At 33.5% G+C, this 19,707-nt stretch overlaps 1 protein-coding gene across 1 annotated transcript in view; it reads left to right on the forward strand.

Annotated features, from left to right (window-relative positions):
• Positions 1-19,707, forward strand: part of LOC150086058 (tyrosine-protein phosphatase 69D-like) — a 495,496-nt gene that overhangs the window by 443,014 nt on the left and 32,775 nt on the right. The window contains exons 20-25 of the mRNA XM_090374352.1: positions 461-615; positions 3,521-3,656; positions 7,502-7,651; positions 8,546-8,639; positions 14,306-14,382; positions 17,694-17,825. Of these exons, the coding sequence (XP_090230478.1) occupies positions 461-615; positions 3,521-3,656; positions 7,502-7,651; positions 8,546-8,639; positions 14,306-14,382; positions 17,694-17,825 (744 nt within the window). The remainder of the gene's footprint in view (positions 1-460; positions 616-3,520; positions 3,657-7,501; positions 7,652-8,545; positions 8,640-14,305; positions 14,383-17,693; positions 17,826-19,707) is intronic.

The following is a 19,707-nucleotide window of genomic DNA, read 5'->3' on the forward strand; positions in this document are numbered from 1 at the left end:
CATTATGAACATGTTAATGTTCATAATGGCAATAAAAAAATTATGCTCACAGATATATCTCAATATGTTGACACATCTCTCTGTGGGCATGTTATAGCTTCAAGGTTTGGTGTGCATAAGCTATCCTGTATTGACCACATTAGATTTTTTTAAAAGACTCAATGAAAATGAGAGAGGGACTGAGTAATTTTCCTTAGGTCAAAGAAGCAACTCTGATCCACAGCCTTCTCCAAAGAAAAATCCTATATGCGTGCCTAATTTTTAGTTAATATGTGTTTATTGTTTTTGTATGAAGAGAGCATATATACACAAATAATTGATGGGACACAAATAGTATTGATGCAAAAGGATACCGTATGGAATTCTAATTATCACTTACTCCAATAAGAATCTAAACAAATTTGAAAACAATTGATTTTACTGGAAAACTATAATTAAAAGATTTTAAATTTTGTAACAGGAAGGCCTTACTGAGGAAAGGGAATTGTTGCATTTTCATTTTGTGATGTGGAAGGATTTCTTAGCTCCAGAACAGCCATCCTGGTTGCTGCGATTTATCAAGAGGGTTAGTGAACATTATTGTTCAGACAGAGGTCCCCTACTAGTCCACTGCAGGTGAGTTTCCTAAATTTATTTTCTACTATTTAAACTGTTTATCCTATAAATGAGAAAAACAAATTAAATATAACATTAGGTCAATAGTATGAAGCAATTATTACTATTGACAAAATGATGTAAAAAAAAAAAAAAAAAAGCAATATAAAATCAGCTAAAAAATCTGAATGTAACCATTCTTTACCTTTTATATATCAGTATTAGTAGCGGAAAATGATGCAAGAAAGCAAGCTTATACACATTAGCTAAAAAAAAAAAAAAAAAAAAAAACCCACACTTTCCACATCTCCTGTCCAAACCTCTAATAAATTTGCCTAGTTCTTCCTTAAATTTATTCAAACTACCCGCTTAAAAGCAAATTTTCTCACATCTATCCTACAACCACCCTTCCTCGATTTAAATTTGTGTCAATCCATTCAAAGCCTTAAACACACCTCAATCAGATCTCTTCACAGATACTTAGTTTCCAACTGCTGCAAATTTCAGAACTGGAGCCTTTCTTGGTAAGGATACCCCTTTTTTGACTTCACTAATCTTGTTGCTCTTTTGCCACCCATTCCAACAGATCCACATCCTTTCTAAAATAAGGCTTCCAGACCTGTATGCAGTACTCAAGATGTTGCCTAATCATTGCCTTAAACAACAGCAAAATTCTTGTATATATCATTATATCACTGACAAAATCCTAGAACAAAATCTAGAGCTGTCCTAGAGGACTGCACTGTTCAGAGAACTTCATGTCTGGCTGTGCAATTACCTCCAAGTGTTTTTTGTCTCTGCTACCCCCAGTGTGGTATCACAGTTGGTATGTTATTCTGGGCTTACTGATAACCATGTGTGGTGCCTTGTGTTTGTCAATGTTAAATTTCAGTTGCCACTTGTCGCGGCAATCTGCCTAATTTTTCTAGATCTTGTTACAGTAGCAGCATACCCTGATTGCTCTCATTAACAGCTCTAACAACTTTTGTATTATCTGCAAGCTTAAACATTAAGTGTCATATACCTTCATCAATCTCATTAATGAAAACAACAGGCCCAGCACTAAACACTGGAGAACTTCATTAATAGCATTACTCCAAGAAGAGTAATGCCCATTGATAACCACTCTCTTCTCCTACTCAACCATCCCTTTATCCATAGAAGTAATAACTTTCCCCCAAATGCCACACTGCTTCAATCTGTACAGCAGTGTTTTATGTAGAACAGCACCAAAAGCTTTTCCTGGAATCAGAGTTTATGATGTCAGTATTATTTTTTATATCCATTTACTTTCTTACCGCATTAAAGTATCCAATCAGATTGGTCAGACAAATCACCCCTTAACAAATCCATGCTGTGACTGCCATATAACTGTCATAGATGGTCCTCCATTATTTTTCAAGAATTTTCCCAAGCTCTCTTTAAATTTAAATAAACTTCCAACCTTTACATAAGTATTTGGGAATTTATTCCAGAATTCAATCACTCATCATCATCATCATCAGCCATTTTCAATCCACTGCAGGATGAAGGCCTCTCCAGCAACTTTCCAGTTCTTTCTGTTTTGAGCACTGGCCATCCATTTACATGGGCACTGGCCCACAAACTCATGAATTTCATCTATCCATCTCCGCCTTTATCTTCCAGGTTTTCTTCTAGCTCCTCTTGGATACCATTCTGTTATTTTCTTAGTCCATCTGTCATCGTGTCTTCGGGCTATGTGTCCTGCCCAAGACCATTTTAGTTCTGATAAGAATTCAATCACTATTTGACTAAATTAAAATTTTTAGACAGTATTACACAATTATTCCCTTTCATTTTGTTTTCCCTTTATGTATATTACATGCCTGTGTAAGGGTATCCTCAGCATTTAGCTCACCAAACCCTTTTAAAAGCATAAACAGATCAAACAGACACCCAGTTTCCAACTGCTGTCCTCACAGAAAATCTTAATAAGAACACTGTCTTTGTGCCTATCATTCAAACATAAAAAACATGCTGAAGATTTGTTAAGCTGGAAAAAGTGTATGACATCAAGGATCATATTTTAAGGGAAATAAAAATAAAAAACTGCAGTGAGGATTGATTGATTGATAGGAGTATTGGAAAGTGGTTTAAGATTAAATTTGGGGTGAAGCAGGTTGCATCTTATCACCAGTTCTTTTTATAATTTTCAGGAACTATTTAATAAAATAATGTAAGTCACTGGCATAGATTAGTCCAGGAGATGTAAAAAATATGAATCATCATATGTGGGTCATATTAGGCTGATAAATAGTAGTTTGCAAGATCTTAAAGGCTCTCTGAATAATATAAAGGTTGTAGAAATTTTGATACAAAATTAAATACACAAAAATAAAAGTTATGAAAGTAGAGAGAGACAAGAAACATTTAGATTGTAAACTAAATAACCAAAATTTGGAAAAAAATTTGTAATTTTTTTTACAAGTACCTGGGAAAGTATTTAATGAAGAGTGGTGATTAGACATAGAAATAAATACTATGATAAGTAAAGTGATATGAACTGGTATGAAATAAAGGGGCTGATAAAAAAAAAAAATTAGAATCTTCAAAAATTAATTTTAAGAAAAATAAATAAATTTAATAGATGGAAGCAATAGCAAGACCTTATTTTTATAGTCTTGTGCTATTGAATGATTTCATGGGGCTTTTATTGCATAGAAGTTTATTTTGTGTATTTTAAAATTATTTAAATTAAATTCTAACAAACAACTTTATAACCATGTTTTATATTTGTAAATAATGTTCATGAAATCATCTAGCACATACTGTTTTCTCCTAATAAACACTGTAGAAAGAAATGAATGTATTCAATTAGAATACCATTTTTTATTCTATGTATTTCTTTTTATTTTAAAAAAATAAAATATTAAATTTACATTACTTTGTATTCTTTCATTTGTAGTGCTGGTGTTGGCCGAACAGGTACTTTTGTTGCTGTTGATAGCCTATTGCAACAGCTAGAAGATGAAGGGCAAGTTGATATTTATGCCCATGTCTGTAATTTAAGGAGACAAAGAAATTTTTTAGTCCAATCATTGGTAAGTATCCTTGAAAATATATTGATGCATATGATCCAGTCTTTGTTATTATTAAAAATCAATAATATAAAAGCTACTTTTTTTTTTCACTGATTACTTGAACCTAGAAAAAAATAATGGCAAATTATGCAAGAAAGCAAGCTTATATAGCATCAGTCAAACAAAAAGAAAGAAAAAACCCATATCACCTGTTCACATCCCCTGTAATAGTCAACAACCTTCTGACTGAAGGCAATTCCTGCCCTGCAGCTATCTTCCTCAATTTGAATTTATGCCCCTCATATGTGTGAGGTTTGAGCAACAGGAAGGATGCCACTGGCATTGAGCTTACTCAGTCCATTCAAAGCTTTAAACACCTCACTTAGATCTCCTTGCCAGTGCCTAGTCTCCAGAAGCTGCAATTTTCAGAACTGAAGCCTTTCTTGTTAAGAGCACTCTTTTGTTTCCCGCACTAATCTCGGTGCTCTTCTCTGTGCCCATTTCAGTAGAGGAGCCAATTAACTTATACATCTTCTAATGCCACCTGTATGCAGTACTCAGGATGTGGCTTAACTAGGCATGAAAGCTGTGTGAATACTAAAATTATTTTCAAGCTTTCTTAGACTTACTTAAGATTAATCTAAATTATATCCAATTAAAAATTTTTAAATTCATTATCCAAACACACCTGATACATAAACGTCTGCTTTATGTATCTTATGAGGAGCTTTTGAGAAAGTGGGTAAGAAAATATGTTTGACTGAAATAATCAGAAAATGGAAGAGAAATTGGATTGCACAAGTGTTGCAAGATGAGGGATTGATGAAGAATGTGATGGAGTGAAAATTTGAGGGGGAAAGGCCAGAGAGAGATTAAGGAAAACTGTGATAGATGATTTGAGAAAGGAAAGTGAATATAAAGAAGAGAAAGACCAAGGATAGAAAGAAAGATATGGAAAGTGGTGGTTGAAGCGTTTGCTCGTACCTGTCCTTGGCAAAACATTGATGATAATTAATGTTTACAAATTTAAGTATTCCACTAATATTTATTACACACAGAACAAGAAATAAATGACTAAAGATTTAACCCTTTTTTTTTACCACATCAACCTATTGCTGAAACTACAGCAAGTATTTGATTGCTAGGAATTACTGTTACCTGTATGCAAGTAAAAATAAATAAATAAAAACACAAGTAAAACAATTAACAAACAACTGAATCTCCTTTATCTAGGCATTCGTAAATGTGCAGTAGTCTGTTATGTATGCATTTGGCTTGGTAATAACTCAAAGATGTTTATAGTCACTTTCACCACATCACTAATAACTGACTTAAATTTTGTTGCCATTAAAAAAAATAATAAAATAAAAACCAGTTACTTAGAAGTGTACTCCATATTACAGAAGCATTACAAAGAACCTTTGCTTCTATATAGCAGGGCTAGATAGTAGAACACTAGAGTACATCAGGGAGATTAATCTTGCTCATTAACAACAATAGGCTTCCTCCTGCCATAGATCAATTAGAATAGGGGGAAAAAATATGCCTTTAACCCAAAATAGCTGTACTGTACATTACTGAGTGTTCACTTCACATGACCATTGAAAGGTGAAACTGCCAAACATTCTTTTTGTTATCATGGCTACAGTGATTTGAAAAAGCAAACTTTTAAGTATAGGAAATAAAATTTTAAATGATATGCAAATTGAAGAATGGTAAAAAGTTGTGTTCTAAAAGTTTTGTTTGATCAACCTAATAATGCAATACAATTTGGGAAAACAGACATAAGTTATGTATATTGGAGATGATTTAGAAAAATTATATTCATTAAGATAAAAATGAAAAAAATATCACCAACTTTGTTTAAATAATTGTTGTGGTTAAAAAATTTTTTCCTGAAATTTAAATTTTATGTTAAAATCTGCAGTTACTGCATATATTTTGGTTCCAGTATCAAGACTGGATTGAATGATATATTCCAATTAGTAGTCTAGAAGCTACAACCTACCTTTGTAGGAGTATATCATTTGAATTAAAGAAAATGGATTATTATTTTTTTTTATTAGTACTGGAATTACTTTAATAAATTTATATACTATTAATGCTGATTTGTTGACAAATTGTGTCAAATATTTTAACTCTATGAAAAAATATACTTTAAATTATAAAGGTAAAAGGCTGTAGTATATGCAAAACCTTTTTTTGTGTGATTTTGCTTCTTGTAAAATAAATATGTAATTAATATACATGCAGAATATTTTGTTTTGTAACTCCCACTGTGATTGCATTGGGAGGTACTTCTCCTCTTATGTTTGTATGTTTATGATGATAATAAAGGAATAATAATAATAAATTAAAATATATACAGGGCTGTACAGTTCTACATTTTTGCAACTTACATTTATCTAAAATGAAGATTTTTAAGTTCCATGAAGTATGTTTTATTATAAACAGATCTTATTCCCTTTCCTCGATACGCACATTACTTCAAGGTTAAACTGCATTATTGATTACATATTACATGTGCTTTAGATATCTATACAGTAATACCCCGACTTACGCTACCCCGACTTACGCGAACTCGGAGTTACGCGGTTCCTGATTTTTTCGTTTGGCAACGCTGCCGCCCACTATCTTCAAGGTCGTTTTTCATATGTTATCGATATACGGTGCGACGGCGGAGAATGAGAGCGAAAGATGAACAAAATTCAACTTTGTTGCTTTTATGTTTTTTATATCAGTGAAGGGGAAACACATTTCACCATAATAACGTAAAAACCAACACAATTCCAGCTATCGGTATAATCGCAAATGCAATTAGATCGAGTTTACTACCAGTTTATAACAGATTTCACTAGCAGAAACGCAACTGGATTTTTATTGTTTTATGGTAGTAACCCCTAGAAATGTGAGGTGTTAATAGTGTATCTCTGCCTTTATGGTGTTGTTTATTCAGTTGCTACATGCGCGCAGCTTTGTTTATGCGTATCAAGCGTGCCTCCTCGTTTTGTAATTGTGCTTTATTCCCTAAAAATGAGTAAAATACTTAATTAAAAGGTGTGAAAAGGAAGCGTCCTGGTGAAGACACTGCAGATTCAGAGAGAAAAAGAAAAGCAATTATCGATAAACAGAGGCGGACTGGGTCAAAAATTCTTACCCGGGAAAATTTATAGTGGCCTCATACTATGGTTTATGGCCAAGATCACACTGGCCCACGGGGTTTCCCCGGTAAGGCTTATGGCCAGTCCGCCTCTGTCGATAGAGGAAAAAAATATGAAATTGTGAAACGCTTTGAGCGAAATGAAAGACCATGTGATATTGCACGTGCTACAGGCCTAAATAAAGCAACGGCGAAAAGCACATGACAATTGCAAACTTGACAGGTTGAAAATTGAAAAGGGCTCAATTGTAAAGGGCTTAAAAATTTTAGAAAACATAGACTCCAACGAAGAACGCGTTATAGCTACAAAGCAAGGAATAAAAAAATTATTAGCTTGCTACGAAGAAATTCTGCGTGAAAAAAAGAACGCGCTGTGTCGTCAGACGAATTTGTTAGATTTTATGAAGCCATCGACATCGAAATAACTTTTTAACGTAAGTCATTTGTTTTTTTAATACATATTTTGTATTAATATGTATAAAGAACTGCAATTTTATTAATATTTTTTTTCTAAACTAGTGTTTTTGTTAGTCCTTGGTCCCAATTAAGCAAAATTTATATGTATTTATATGCAAAGTTGTACCCCGACTTACGCAAATTCGACTTACGCGATTTTCGTCGGACCCACCTATCGCGTAACTTCGGGGTATTACTGTATATCATGAGTTTAATTAATCAACTATATACTGTTATTCAAATATTACAGAAACAATATATCTTTGTCTACCGAGCCCTTATGGAGCATGCTCAGTTTGGTGACACTGAAATTGAAATTCGGCATCTCAGGGATCACTATGAATTGTTAAAAGAAAAAGTTGGTGATACTGATAAAGCAGGACTGGAACTAGAATTTGAAGTAAGGCCATATATTTGATATCTTTTACGTGCACCTCTCTGTCTGTCTGTCTATATTTCTTTTTCCTTTCCAGTGAAAGAGGCGATTATTTCAAATGAAGCTCTTGCTATTTTTAATATTAGAGTTATTTGAAGTTCTAATATCATTTGGAGTCATATCAAAATCAACACCTCTGAACATCGTATTTACTCAATTTTTATTTATTCATATGACACACAGTCTTTGTTGTTCTCTCTTAGATGCAGTTAAGAGTTGCTGCCCTCAGCTTGGATCTTCTGTGATATATTATATAATAACATTAGGCAGATCTGCAGTGTGAGTTTATTTCTCTTTAGAGAAAGGAGAGCCAAAAAGTAAAAGAGATATTAAAGAAATATCAAAATTACATTAAAGTCTTATAATGAAAAAATGAAGTACTATTATGTTATTAGAATGTAGTCAGAAGAATGGGAAATTCACAGAATGGCATTAGACAATGTGCAGTGCAGTACAGTGTGTCTACATTGACTTAGTTTGACACCAATTTTCAAGGAAATTAAATAAATTCCACCTATATATATATATATATATAGGTGATAGCCTGAGTTGGTTTTATGTGTATGTGTTATACTCTATAAATAAATATAATTAATAATATAATAATAGAGTAAAAGTAAAATGATGATGACAACACCAATATTGAAGATAGGATACATTGATGGTACACTGACGAGGGCTAGCACCATTCAGTACATCCAATCAATAATTAGCTTTTGCTAATTATTGATTGGATATAATTCTTCTTTAACATTAACTGTTTTCTGCATTTTGTCAGTCTAAGTGAATCTAACTGTTTTCTGTTGTAGATGAAAATAACATGCATGATACTAAATTCTAAATATATTTTTGTTATAGAAACTTGGTGATGTAATTGAAGATCCAAAAACGTGTTGTGTAGGAACAATGGATATGAACCTCAGCAAAAACCGTTACGATTTTATAATTCCATGTAAGTATCATTCACCATGCATTTTGAAAACAGAAAGATAGTTCTGAATGAGTTGATAATAAATTTGCTATTTTTAAATTATTTGCTTACTCCTTTAAAAAAAACCATAATTATGGGTGAGGCAACTATTATTACATACACCTACAGACCATATAACACTTAATATTATTAAATAATTAAAACTATTAGATAAAGAAGTAATTGCTATAAGGAATCCTCACACTTGTGTTGTCTTCAGATGCAATTCAGTTAGTTTAAGTAGCTGCAGTAATGTTACAGTGTCTCAAAAAGATATACACACACATTTTCATCCTAAATTTTTAATTATGTGTTTACAGTTGAACTTAAATTTTTTTCCACTTTGATTAGTATTTTCTGATAAAAGATGGCATTAGTTGTTTAAAAAAAAAAAAAAAAAAAGCAAAAGGATACCCATAATGCAAACATCCAGCTACCATGCTGTTTACAACATGGTATCTGGATGTTTGAGCAGTGCAAAACAATTTTAAAGCAGTATTGGAATCCAAGAGCAAGTGTGAAGTTCAAAGACAGTGGAGACATGAATTTGCCACAAAGCCACCATTACAAAGAACAATTTCCAGAATTTGTGATAAATTTTAGGCATACAATACTGTCCAAGATCCATGCAAGCAAAAATCTCGAAGACCCCCACTGGATGAGTGGGGTCTTTGAGAAGGTGAAAGCCAACAGAAATGAAGTGAGGAAATTTCTGATGTGGTGTTGCAGAGATTTGCCCAATCACCATGAAAACTGTAAAGCAAGCTGCCTATAAGACTAAAATCAGCAAAGTGTACACCACATTCTCAAAAGAGCCAGGTGGAAATTTATTTACTAAAATTGTTACACAGTATGAATGAAGATGATCCCAGTTGCTGAGCTCAGTTTTATTGAATGGTTTAAAGGAAATATGGATGAGGATGCAAGATTGGTCAGATGAAGCAACGTCCAAACTCAGTGATACATTGAACCAACATAGCTGTACGTATTGGTCCCCTGATAATCCAAATATTCATGTAGGGATGACAACAAATTTACCAGTCTGGTGTATATCTCATCAAAGTGGTTTACTCTCAACAGGATGGAGCACCCCCACATTATCATCATGATGTCAGGGCCTATCTCAATAATCATTTCATAGACTGATGAGAAATTGTTGAGTACCTCCATAGTCATATGATTTAACTCCACTCTATTTCTACGTGTTGGTGGGTTATTAGGTGCATTACTGACTTAAGACCATATTGCAGTGTATATATTGTCTGTAAATTGTGTGTGTTCTGTAGTCAATTTTCTGTGTGCTGGGTGAAAAACCAGTTTTCAGAAGGGGAAAAAAAACCATGCTACCCTCACTCAAGACCAACTAACTCAGCCACATTGTGAAAAAGGCCAATAAAAATTCCTTGTGTCACTATCAGAATTCAAACTCAGATCTTTTCTGCCCAGTGTGGAGAGGATGGTGATTGTACCAACTGTGTTACCCACAACAGCATTTCCACTTGTGAGGCTACCTGAAGGGTGTGGGGTAGTGTATAGTGAAGCTATGCAAGCCATTACATTGGATAACATTTGTCATTCACTTGTTTGCCACTGTGAACAGTGCCTAGAAGCAAATGGTGGACAATTTGAAAATCTGTGCTGGTTCACTATGTACCACAAACCATTGCTTCTGTACACACCCAATAATAATAGTTTGAGGGTTGAAATTAATTTCATTTCCTAAAATATGTGTGTGACAGATATAATTTATGTAGGCAGTTGAAGAGAGCAGTCATGTTTTAAGTTGGCTCTGGCTTAACTGAATGCAATTAACATCCAGTGTCTGGTAGACAAAATTTTTGTTTAAATTTAAGTTCTGTAATTGTTAAATCTTATTTCAGTAATTTTGTGAAATTAATTTCTACAATGTTTGATAAATTTAATCCTTAACTTTTCTAAAGTATAATCTGTTAAGTTAAATTCTTTCCAGTAACTTTGATAGCTTAATTTTAACTTCACTACTGGATACAGTTTTGTTAACAGTTTAATTTCTATAATATTTTGTTAATTTAAATTCTGCAATATTTTGTAAATTTTCTGAAGTTCTGATTTTACCTAAATAATGATTGTTACAAGATCCACTTTCAATACAAAGTTGGTGCCTCCATAGCCAGGTGGGCAGGAGCAGCAGTGTGTAGCACATGCTTCTTGATTAGACCAGGGCTCGAGCCCATCACCACCAAATACGGAGGATGCGGAAAGGTCAGGGAATGACCACCACATATCCCCTAAGCAATATGGCCTTAGTTGCTAATGCTCCTAAAAAACCAAATAACAACAACAACAATACAAAGTCCAAGGACATCAGGACCCAGACAGAGATGCCTGCAAGCATTTCCAGCGTGTGTCATGAGTTTGTTGCTTGTATAGCCTATGGCATGTATTCAAAGGTTGGTCTAGTAGACAAACCAAGCTTAACTGACAATTCTTTTCTTTGCACCCAATGTAAGGAGTGTAATGATCTCAAATTAAAACTTGTTGCATTACTTGAAGAAATGGATTCTAGCCCTAGGAATAAACTTAACTGGGAGCTTGTCAGGGACTCAAGTTTCTTGTGACCTGCCATATGATGCATCCCCAATTCAAGCCCCAGAAGAGAACAGTCAAGAGCAACTGCTTAGGTTAAAGGGATGGGTAACATTTTTTGTAATAAAGATAGGTGGAGCAGAACCAGGCTGCATTTGCTAGAGCAACGATTAATGATGTTAGCACAGATTGTCAGATTTTAAGGAGGGTAAAGAGAACATCATTATTCATGTAGGAACTAATGTTATTAACTGAACATAATTTGATCATTTGTCAGATAAATGCTCATGGCATTTTTTCAGCATTCCATGCTGAAAAATTGCCATGAGCTAGGTCAGAATGTGTCAGTAATTCTTGAAAACCTTGTTAATTAATTCTAGACTTGAACAAGTCTGCAAAACTCTAGGGATGAAAATTTTTTTTATTAGTGGGACTTGCACTTGTAGGTGAAAGGATTTAATTTGTAGAGACAGCATTCATTTGAACAAGGGTGGTGCAAGGGTTTTTGCTAGTATTGTTGAGTATATATCCCTTTATTTTAACATTAAACATTAGTACATCATATGATGTAGGCATGATAGAGACTTTTTATGGTGATTTTTGGAATCAGCACATTTATTTCCTCCAGAATCACATATTTTCATTGCAGAGGTATGACAAAAAATTTTTTTTTGTTGGCTAGTGTAATTTATCAAACAATATCCTGTAGAGATAGGGAGATCATAATCCCACTACATAAGGCAAATGTAAGATTGCATTTATAAAACTGTGTCCAAGTATGGAGACCTCATAGTTCAGGCTGACAGCTTGAATAAATTTATATCTGTTGGAACGGGTGCAGAGAAGAGCAGCAAGATCTGTGAGGGGAAACAAAAGGGTGCTCTTACCAAGAAAGACTTTAGCTCTACAAACTGCAGCATCTGGAGACTAGACAACCGCAAGGAGATCTGACTGAGGTGTTTAAGGCTCTGAATGGTTTAAATAAGCTCAATATCAATGGAATCCTTCCTGTTGCTCAGACTACACATTGTGGGAGTATAAATTCAGCTAGCAGGCAGTTGATTGTTAGAAGAATTGAAAGACCTTGTACCGAGAAAGACTTTAGCTTTGCAAGCTGCAGCATCTGGAGAATAGACAATTGCAAGGAGATCTGATTGAGGTGTTTAAGGTTCTGAATGGTTTAAGTAAGCTCAATGTCAATGGAATCCTTCCTCTTGCTCAGACTGCATATTGAATGAGTATAAATTCAAATTGAGAAAGGAAATGATGATTTTGGGATAGGTGTGTGGGAATTTGTCTTCAGCCAGCAGGTAGTTGATTGTTGGAATAAACTTCCATCCGGTGTTGTAGAAGTAGATAGTTTGAATAAATTCAAGGAAGAACTAAACGAAATGAACAGGTGATATGGAAGTGCTGGGTTTTTTTTTTGGTTTTTTTTGCTGATGCTTTCACATTATTTTCCACTGATAATACTAATACCAGAAATTAATGTAACTGTGAAATACAAGTACAATTTTTACAAATTTTTTTTCCAAAATTGAATTTATCATTATATATAGTAGCTAAAGAAATAGTTTCTATATATTTTTGGGTTAAATTTCTTCAAAAATTATTCATTTAGAAAGAAGAACAAAAATATTAATAATGAAATATATTTAACATTAGTTGTTATTGGGTGAATTTTATTGTATACAAAATAAGTTAAATGTCACATGATAGAACTACTTAATCAGTTGTGGCATCCCTGAGTCATAATAAACATGGTGTGAGACTTGTTTTTATATCTGGAAGAAAAAAACTTTTGATTTTTTTGAAGTATATAGTGCTTGTAGTATATCAGTGCTTGACTTTTTTCTTAATGAATTTCAGTATTAAATGCATTTTTATTTTTTTTATGAAAAATTCAAAAATTAAAGATATGTTTTTTAAAATTGCGATTTCTAACATACCAAAACTTGTATTCTTTAGGGGGGGGGGGGGAGAAATGTACAATTATAAGTCACTTCCATTTTCAAGTTTCTAGAACTGACAAACACGTGAAAATTCAAATTAATGGATGTGCACATATAATATGCTTTGCCAAATAAATAGTAATATTCTAGATAAACCATTTTACCTGAATGATAATGAGAAAAGAAACCATCTTACATGATAATTAAACATAAAAAAAAAAAAACATTAACTTCTGTAGCAGTAGCAATAACTTTTTAGCAAGAACTTTTTAACATTATACTGAAAACTAAAGGTAGCAGCACAAAGCTACATAAATAGTAATACCTCATCTATCAGCATGTTTCACTTAACTCAACATAAATAACACAAATAAATCACTTCTAAAGCCACTCAAGTAAAACTGTGCACCTAGTAAAGCTAGGTGGCAGAAAAATCATAGTAATCCAAACTGGTGAAAAAAATAGTTTGGGGAGAAGAACAGTTTTCTACTTTGTACAGCTTGTTTTGGCTTTCATTTTTTTCTTGATTAGGACCAATGACAGCATTCAATATGGATTCCAGACAGCACCAGTTATTAAGTAGTAATTTTGTGTGGGGGTTTAATTTACTTGATAATGTTTTATAATATGTGAAATTTTACTCATAATATTTTGTGGTGTTTTGCTGTACACAATAGAAAGAGTTTTCTATTTTTGTACCAGTTTGTTCTAGCTTTTGTTCTTTCCCGATTAGACCTGATGCTAGGATTCAACATGGAATCTAGAAACATAGTTCTGTTGTGTGGGAGTTTAACTTACTTATTGTAATACTTTGTATATAATAAAATTCATTATGAACAACCACATAATTATACTTTTAATCAGATTTTGTAAGTGTCTAGCCAAACCACTAGCCATTCATTAAAAAATAATATGTGCTAAATTAAGTAAAATGCTATTAAAAGGATTTTAACTATTTGAACTAAACTTTAGTTTTGATATACAAATTTAAATACTGGATCATCATTTTTTAAATTATGTTATGACCATATGGTTAAAACTTAAACAAGAAGAGCAAAATAAACTATTTAAAAGTTTTATTCTAATTAGTAGAATTATTAAAATTCACTAAATAGTAATATTATTATACAGATGATATGAATAGGGTTATTCTGCCTCCGTCACCATCAAGGGATCATTCCTCCTACATCAATGCTTCATTTATCCAGGTAATTATATGAATATAATGACTTCTCTCTTTGTGCTTATTTTATTCTTATTTAGTTTAGTTTACACTTGAAGTGGGTGGTTTTATTTTAACTGTTTACACAACAGAATAAGCAATTTACCTGGACAGGTCCCTCAGTTTGTGAGGATGTTGTGTATGTGAAAACATGTTCCATTCCATATAAATAATATAAATAATATTATTTATCTCCCAATTATAAGTTGATATACTTCTGGTTTAGGGATGGCATTACCAGGAGTATACCAACTTATAACTGGGGGCTGAATGATTTTATGATAACTGAGAGGAAAGTGGAAAAGAAATTGTGAAGCTAAAAGTGAATAAGGCACTTGGGGCTGATGGAATCTGTCCAATTACACTAAAATATGCAACAACAAAAGAGGAAAATAAACCTCTAGCCATAATTATTACTCCTTGGATACAGGGGAGATGTGCAAATGTCTCCCCTATTCATAAGGGGGGGGGGGGGGTCAAAGGGAAAGTGAGTAATTATAGACCTGTAACTTTGACTTCTGTTCCCAGGAAGTTCATGGAGGCAGTGATTAAAAAAGTAATGCAGGGGCAGCTTGACAGGAATGCAGTTATAAGGCAATCACAGCATGCATTCATTAAGGGAAGATCTCAACTGACCAGTCTGACTGGCACTACAACATAATAACAAAGGAACTGGATGCAAAAAATAATAATCTTGATACCATATACCTACATTTCAGCAAAGCTTTTGATACTGTTCCATATGAAAGACTGCTATATAAATTGAAGCAATGCAGCATTAGAAGCAAGTTACTGCTATAGGTAAAGGGATGGCTTAGTGGTTATAAATGGGCACTGCTCTTCTTGGACTAATGTTATTAGTGGAGCCAGGATTCAGTACTGGGCCTCTTAAAGTTTTCAATATTTATTAATGATATTGATGAAAGTATATCAAGCATATTGTCTAAGTTTGCAGATGATACAAAGGTTGGCAGGATAGTAAATGACAGAAATCAAGATGTACTGCTGCAACAAGCCCTAGAAAAACTGGACTGATAAGCTGAGAAGTAGCAATTAAGATTTAACATTGAAAATGGTAAAGTATGGGAAGCAGTAATCCCAGAATAATATACCAACTGGGTAGTACTGTACTTGAGGTAGTGGAGAAAGAAAAAGACCTAGGTATAATAATCTAACATGAAATTTTCTGAGCAGTTTAGACAGGCTGTTAGGACAATGCATGGGATTTTGTCAGTGATATACAGAATTTTGCTAGCAGGAACAAGGAAGTGATTATCCCATTGCATAAAGGCAAGGATTAGGCCACATCTTGGATACTGCATACAGAACTGGAAGCTTCATTTTAGGAGGGATGTAGATATGTTGGAATATCTACATCCCTCTGTAAACTTCTGTAAACTACACATCTGTGTAGTTTACAGAAGTACAAACTACAAATTCTGTAAACTACACATCTGTGTGGAGACATGATTGAAGTAGTATTTAAGGCCTTAAATGGCTTCAATAAATTAAATTTGGATGTCATCCTAATGCTTGCTCAAACAAACATATAAGGGCATGTAAATTTAAATTGAAATAGAGTGGTTGTAGTTATAGATGTGCAAAAATTTGCTTTCAGTTAGAGTGATTGATTGTTGGAACAAACTTCCATCTGTTGTTGTGAAGTTGGGTAGTTTGAATAAATTAAGGGAGGATTAGACAAGTTACTGGAGGGGATGGACAGATAAGATAGGTAGGAGTTTTTTTTTTTTTTTTTGACTGATTATTATTATTAGTCATATGGTGCAAGGAAGCCTGAGGCTTATGCTACACCAGCCAAAAAAAAAAAATTTCTAAAAAAAATTACCTTGAGAGAGAGAAACCTGTTTCCACCCAGGACAGTTTGTTTAACCCCAGGGCTTACATCTAGTGAGTATGGGCTTGGCACACCCAGGATCCTGAGCTGGATATCATCATTCTTCTCTTTCTTGGTGATTCCCTTCTACTTCTGGCTTTCTCTTTCTCAAGGTAATTCAGAATTTTTTTTTTGGCTGGTGCAGTATAAGCCTCAGGCTTCCTTGCACCATATGGCTAGTAATAATAATAATTATTATTATTAAATAATTAAAAAAAAAAAACAACCCTGCCTATCCTATCTGTCCATCCCCCTCTAGTAACTTGTCACCAGATGGAAGTTTGTTCCAACAATCAGTCACTCTCTAACTGAAAGCAAATTTTTGCACATCTATACTATAACCACCCTATTTCAATTTACATGCCCTTATATGCTGTATAAGCTTGCATAATTTGCCCCTAGTAATACTAAAATTGGGCAGAAAATTACCCTTCTCCAATCTGGAGAAGAGTAATTTGCTGCATTCTTGGTTTTTTTCATTACAGCATTATACAGTGGCAGACAAAAAAAAACTGCATGACTTGTGAATTTTGCAAATAATGTGTTTTGCGCTGCACTGTGGGTTGCAGAAATGTTCGAAATGCATTTGGTATATATCTCTGTGAATAAAATCCAATAAAAAGCTCCACCTAATTGCCATAAATATCTTCCCAAAGGGTAAAATGTGTAGTTAATGGAAATATGAGAAATCATGCAAATGAAATCATGACAACCAAACATACATTTTATTGCATTTACATGTACAAACTGAAATGACAAGTTAACGTAATAGTATTATGTACTGTAAATCAGCAAAATAAGTCCTTAATATTTGTTGTTCCTCCTCAAACTTCATATGGTGCAAGGAAGCCTTAGGCTTCCTTGCACCATATGGCCATTACTAATACTTGTTAAACAGCATGACAGATGAATTGGATGATTTTTAAAGAAAGCAGAATCACTGAATGAAGTGTAAAATTCTCAAAATCTGCCCTACTGCTTAATGAAGTAACAATATCTTATATTCACTTTAACACAAAGAGTTTTAAACAATATATGGCATTTATGACTTTATAGTGGGGTATACAGCAACTGTTCAAACAAGAAGGTACCAAAGTTTTTGTTTATCTCCCATTTTTCCTACAGTTTCGTTTGTACACACTTCTGTCAATTGATTTCATGTAGGCATCACTAACAATAAAAATGTTTTTTCATCATGTTTATCATTTATGTTTTATACAGCAACTGTTCAAACAAGAGGTACCGAAGTTTTTGTTTATCTTCCATTTTTCCTACTATTTCTGCAGTTTCGTTTGTACACACTTCTGTCAATTGATTTCATGTAGGCATCACTGACAATAAAAATGTTTTTTCATCATGTTTATCATTTATGTTTATCAGTGATCATCATTTATTATTCTTAGGGGTATGACAGGTCTCTATCATTCATCATCACACAAGATCCTCTGGATAATACTATCACAGAGTTTTGGAGGATGGTCAAAGAGCAGAATATTACCACGTTAGTAATGCTGTCAGAGATTGGGGAAGGCCAGGTAAAAACAATAACTGTACTTTTATTACCAGTATTAAATTATGTTTTCTCTTCTGATGCTACAAATAATCTATATTTCTTTAATTCACTGTAGATAATAAGCTTTTCATTTTATTATGATTCAACTGGGAATAAAACTATTTAAATGCTTGAAAATTCCATCCAATTTCTCTGGTTTAAAACATCAAGAAAGGTTAGTTGCAACACTTATTACATATTTAATGAATATTTTTCATTCTGTAACACAAAAAGATGTCAATTTAAAAAAATAAAGGGATATGTGCATTCACATACACATGCAATATTTTCTTAATGCAGAATTCTAATGTTAGGTACTGTATAGGAGGAGAGTACTACAAAACAAGTGTCCTACATGGTACTCGTTTCTAGTACTCTCCTCTTACCCATATCTCTGCTGAACATGAAGCCAACTGGCGCTTTGGCTCCACGGAAAACAAGAATGTTTCCCTGCATATTATGTGCCACAGAACATGTCACTTAGCCTCAGAATTTTAGAATTAAAAAAAAAGTGAAAGAAGTTCAAAAAATAGAAGAAATTAAGTTGATAAAATAAGAAGTTTGAAGAAAAGGAGAAATTACATAAACAGAAGTACATTGTGGAATGTCATACACCCGGTTTCCTGCTTATATGTGTGTAGATGTGTAAACAGTATATAGTGTAGAAGAATTTTCTCATCTCCTCCGTGTGTGTGGTAGGGTCTGCACTGCCTTGGAATTGTATTACGCTCAAACAAATATCATTACCAAAGAAGGTTAATTTGCATTTATTTAAAAGATGAGATAATGTTGTGGCAACCTGCTTTACCTCCTCTCTGATGTGAGGGATCTACTACTCATCCCTCATATCAAATAGTAGGTGGTCTCTGGTGACAGTTAGCGAATAAAATAGCAGTAATATTTTAAAATTTAATATATTTCTGTACTTTTTCTTTAAATGCCCTAGTGATGTGAATTGTAATTGGTGATCCCCTGATATAATAATTTCACTATTTGTCATTAATTTTGTGAGGTCTAGGTTCAAATCCTGGCAAAATCTGAAGCCCCTTCAATCAAAGCTGCAATTAGACAATCTGAAGTGGCGATAGAGAAGGAGCAAGGTTCTCTCTGTGAGTTATCCCAGGATTTTCATATGTATAAGTGTGTGTGTTTACTGGCCAATATCATGTTAAAATTGGCTAGCTGCTATATCTATACACAATTGTACAGATACCCAGCCAAGTGGTCAGGAGCAAGCACTCTGAGTAATCCATGGTACAAGCCCATGACTGCTAAATACAATTAATGATTGTATTCATGATTCACTCCCCTGGCCTTGTGGTTGTGCCGGAGTATAAACAAAAACATAATACATGATAGAGACTACACCATAAAGTGACCATACCACACTTTTGATCAAAGTAGCGATCATAACAAAAAGCCCTCTAAAATAACTAATAGATTGATCTGAACCCAAAACTATTAGAACCTGTTTTTATAAATACTTAATAGATAATAAGGTGCAGTTAATCAATAGCTCAGTTTCATTGGTGTTGTTTGCATTCAAAATTTGGAATGCATAGTTGCCCTTCCTGATATTCAACTTTAAATTTTTAATAAGGTAAAGTAAATTTCCCATGACTGTGTTTCTCTGCCCAGAAAAAATCCACGAGAACTCCTGTGAATGTCCAAAAAAAAAAAAAACATCATCTTTCACTTTATTTGACTGAAGCTGATGCTTAAAATTTGTTTACTGGTGACAAGTTAATTTGTTTCTGCTGCACTGAGGTCCTTTTCATTCAGTGTAGGATGATAAGTGAGTTGGGCTGACTCACCACAGATTGAATCGACTGGCCTTGGAACCAACTGGTTTCAAATTTAACTAG

This window comes from Mastigoproctus giganteus, chromosome 5, assembly GCF_048544385.1.
Source record: "Mastigoproctus giganteus isolate SK-2022 chromosome 5, ASM4854438v1, whole genome shotgun sequence".
Taxonomy (NCBI): domain Eukaryota; kingdom Metazoa; phylum Arthropoda; class Arachnida; order Uropygi; family Thelyphonidae; genus Mastigoproctus; species Mastigoproctus giganteus.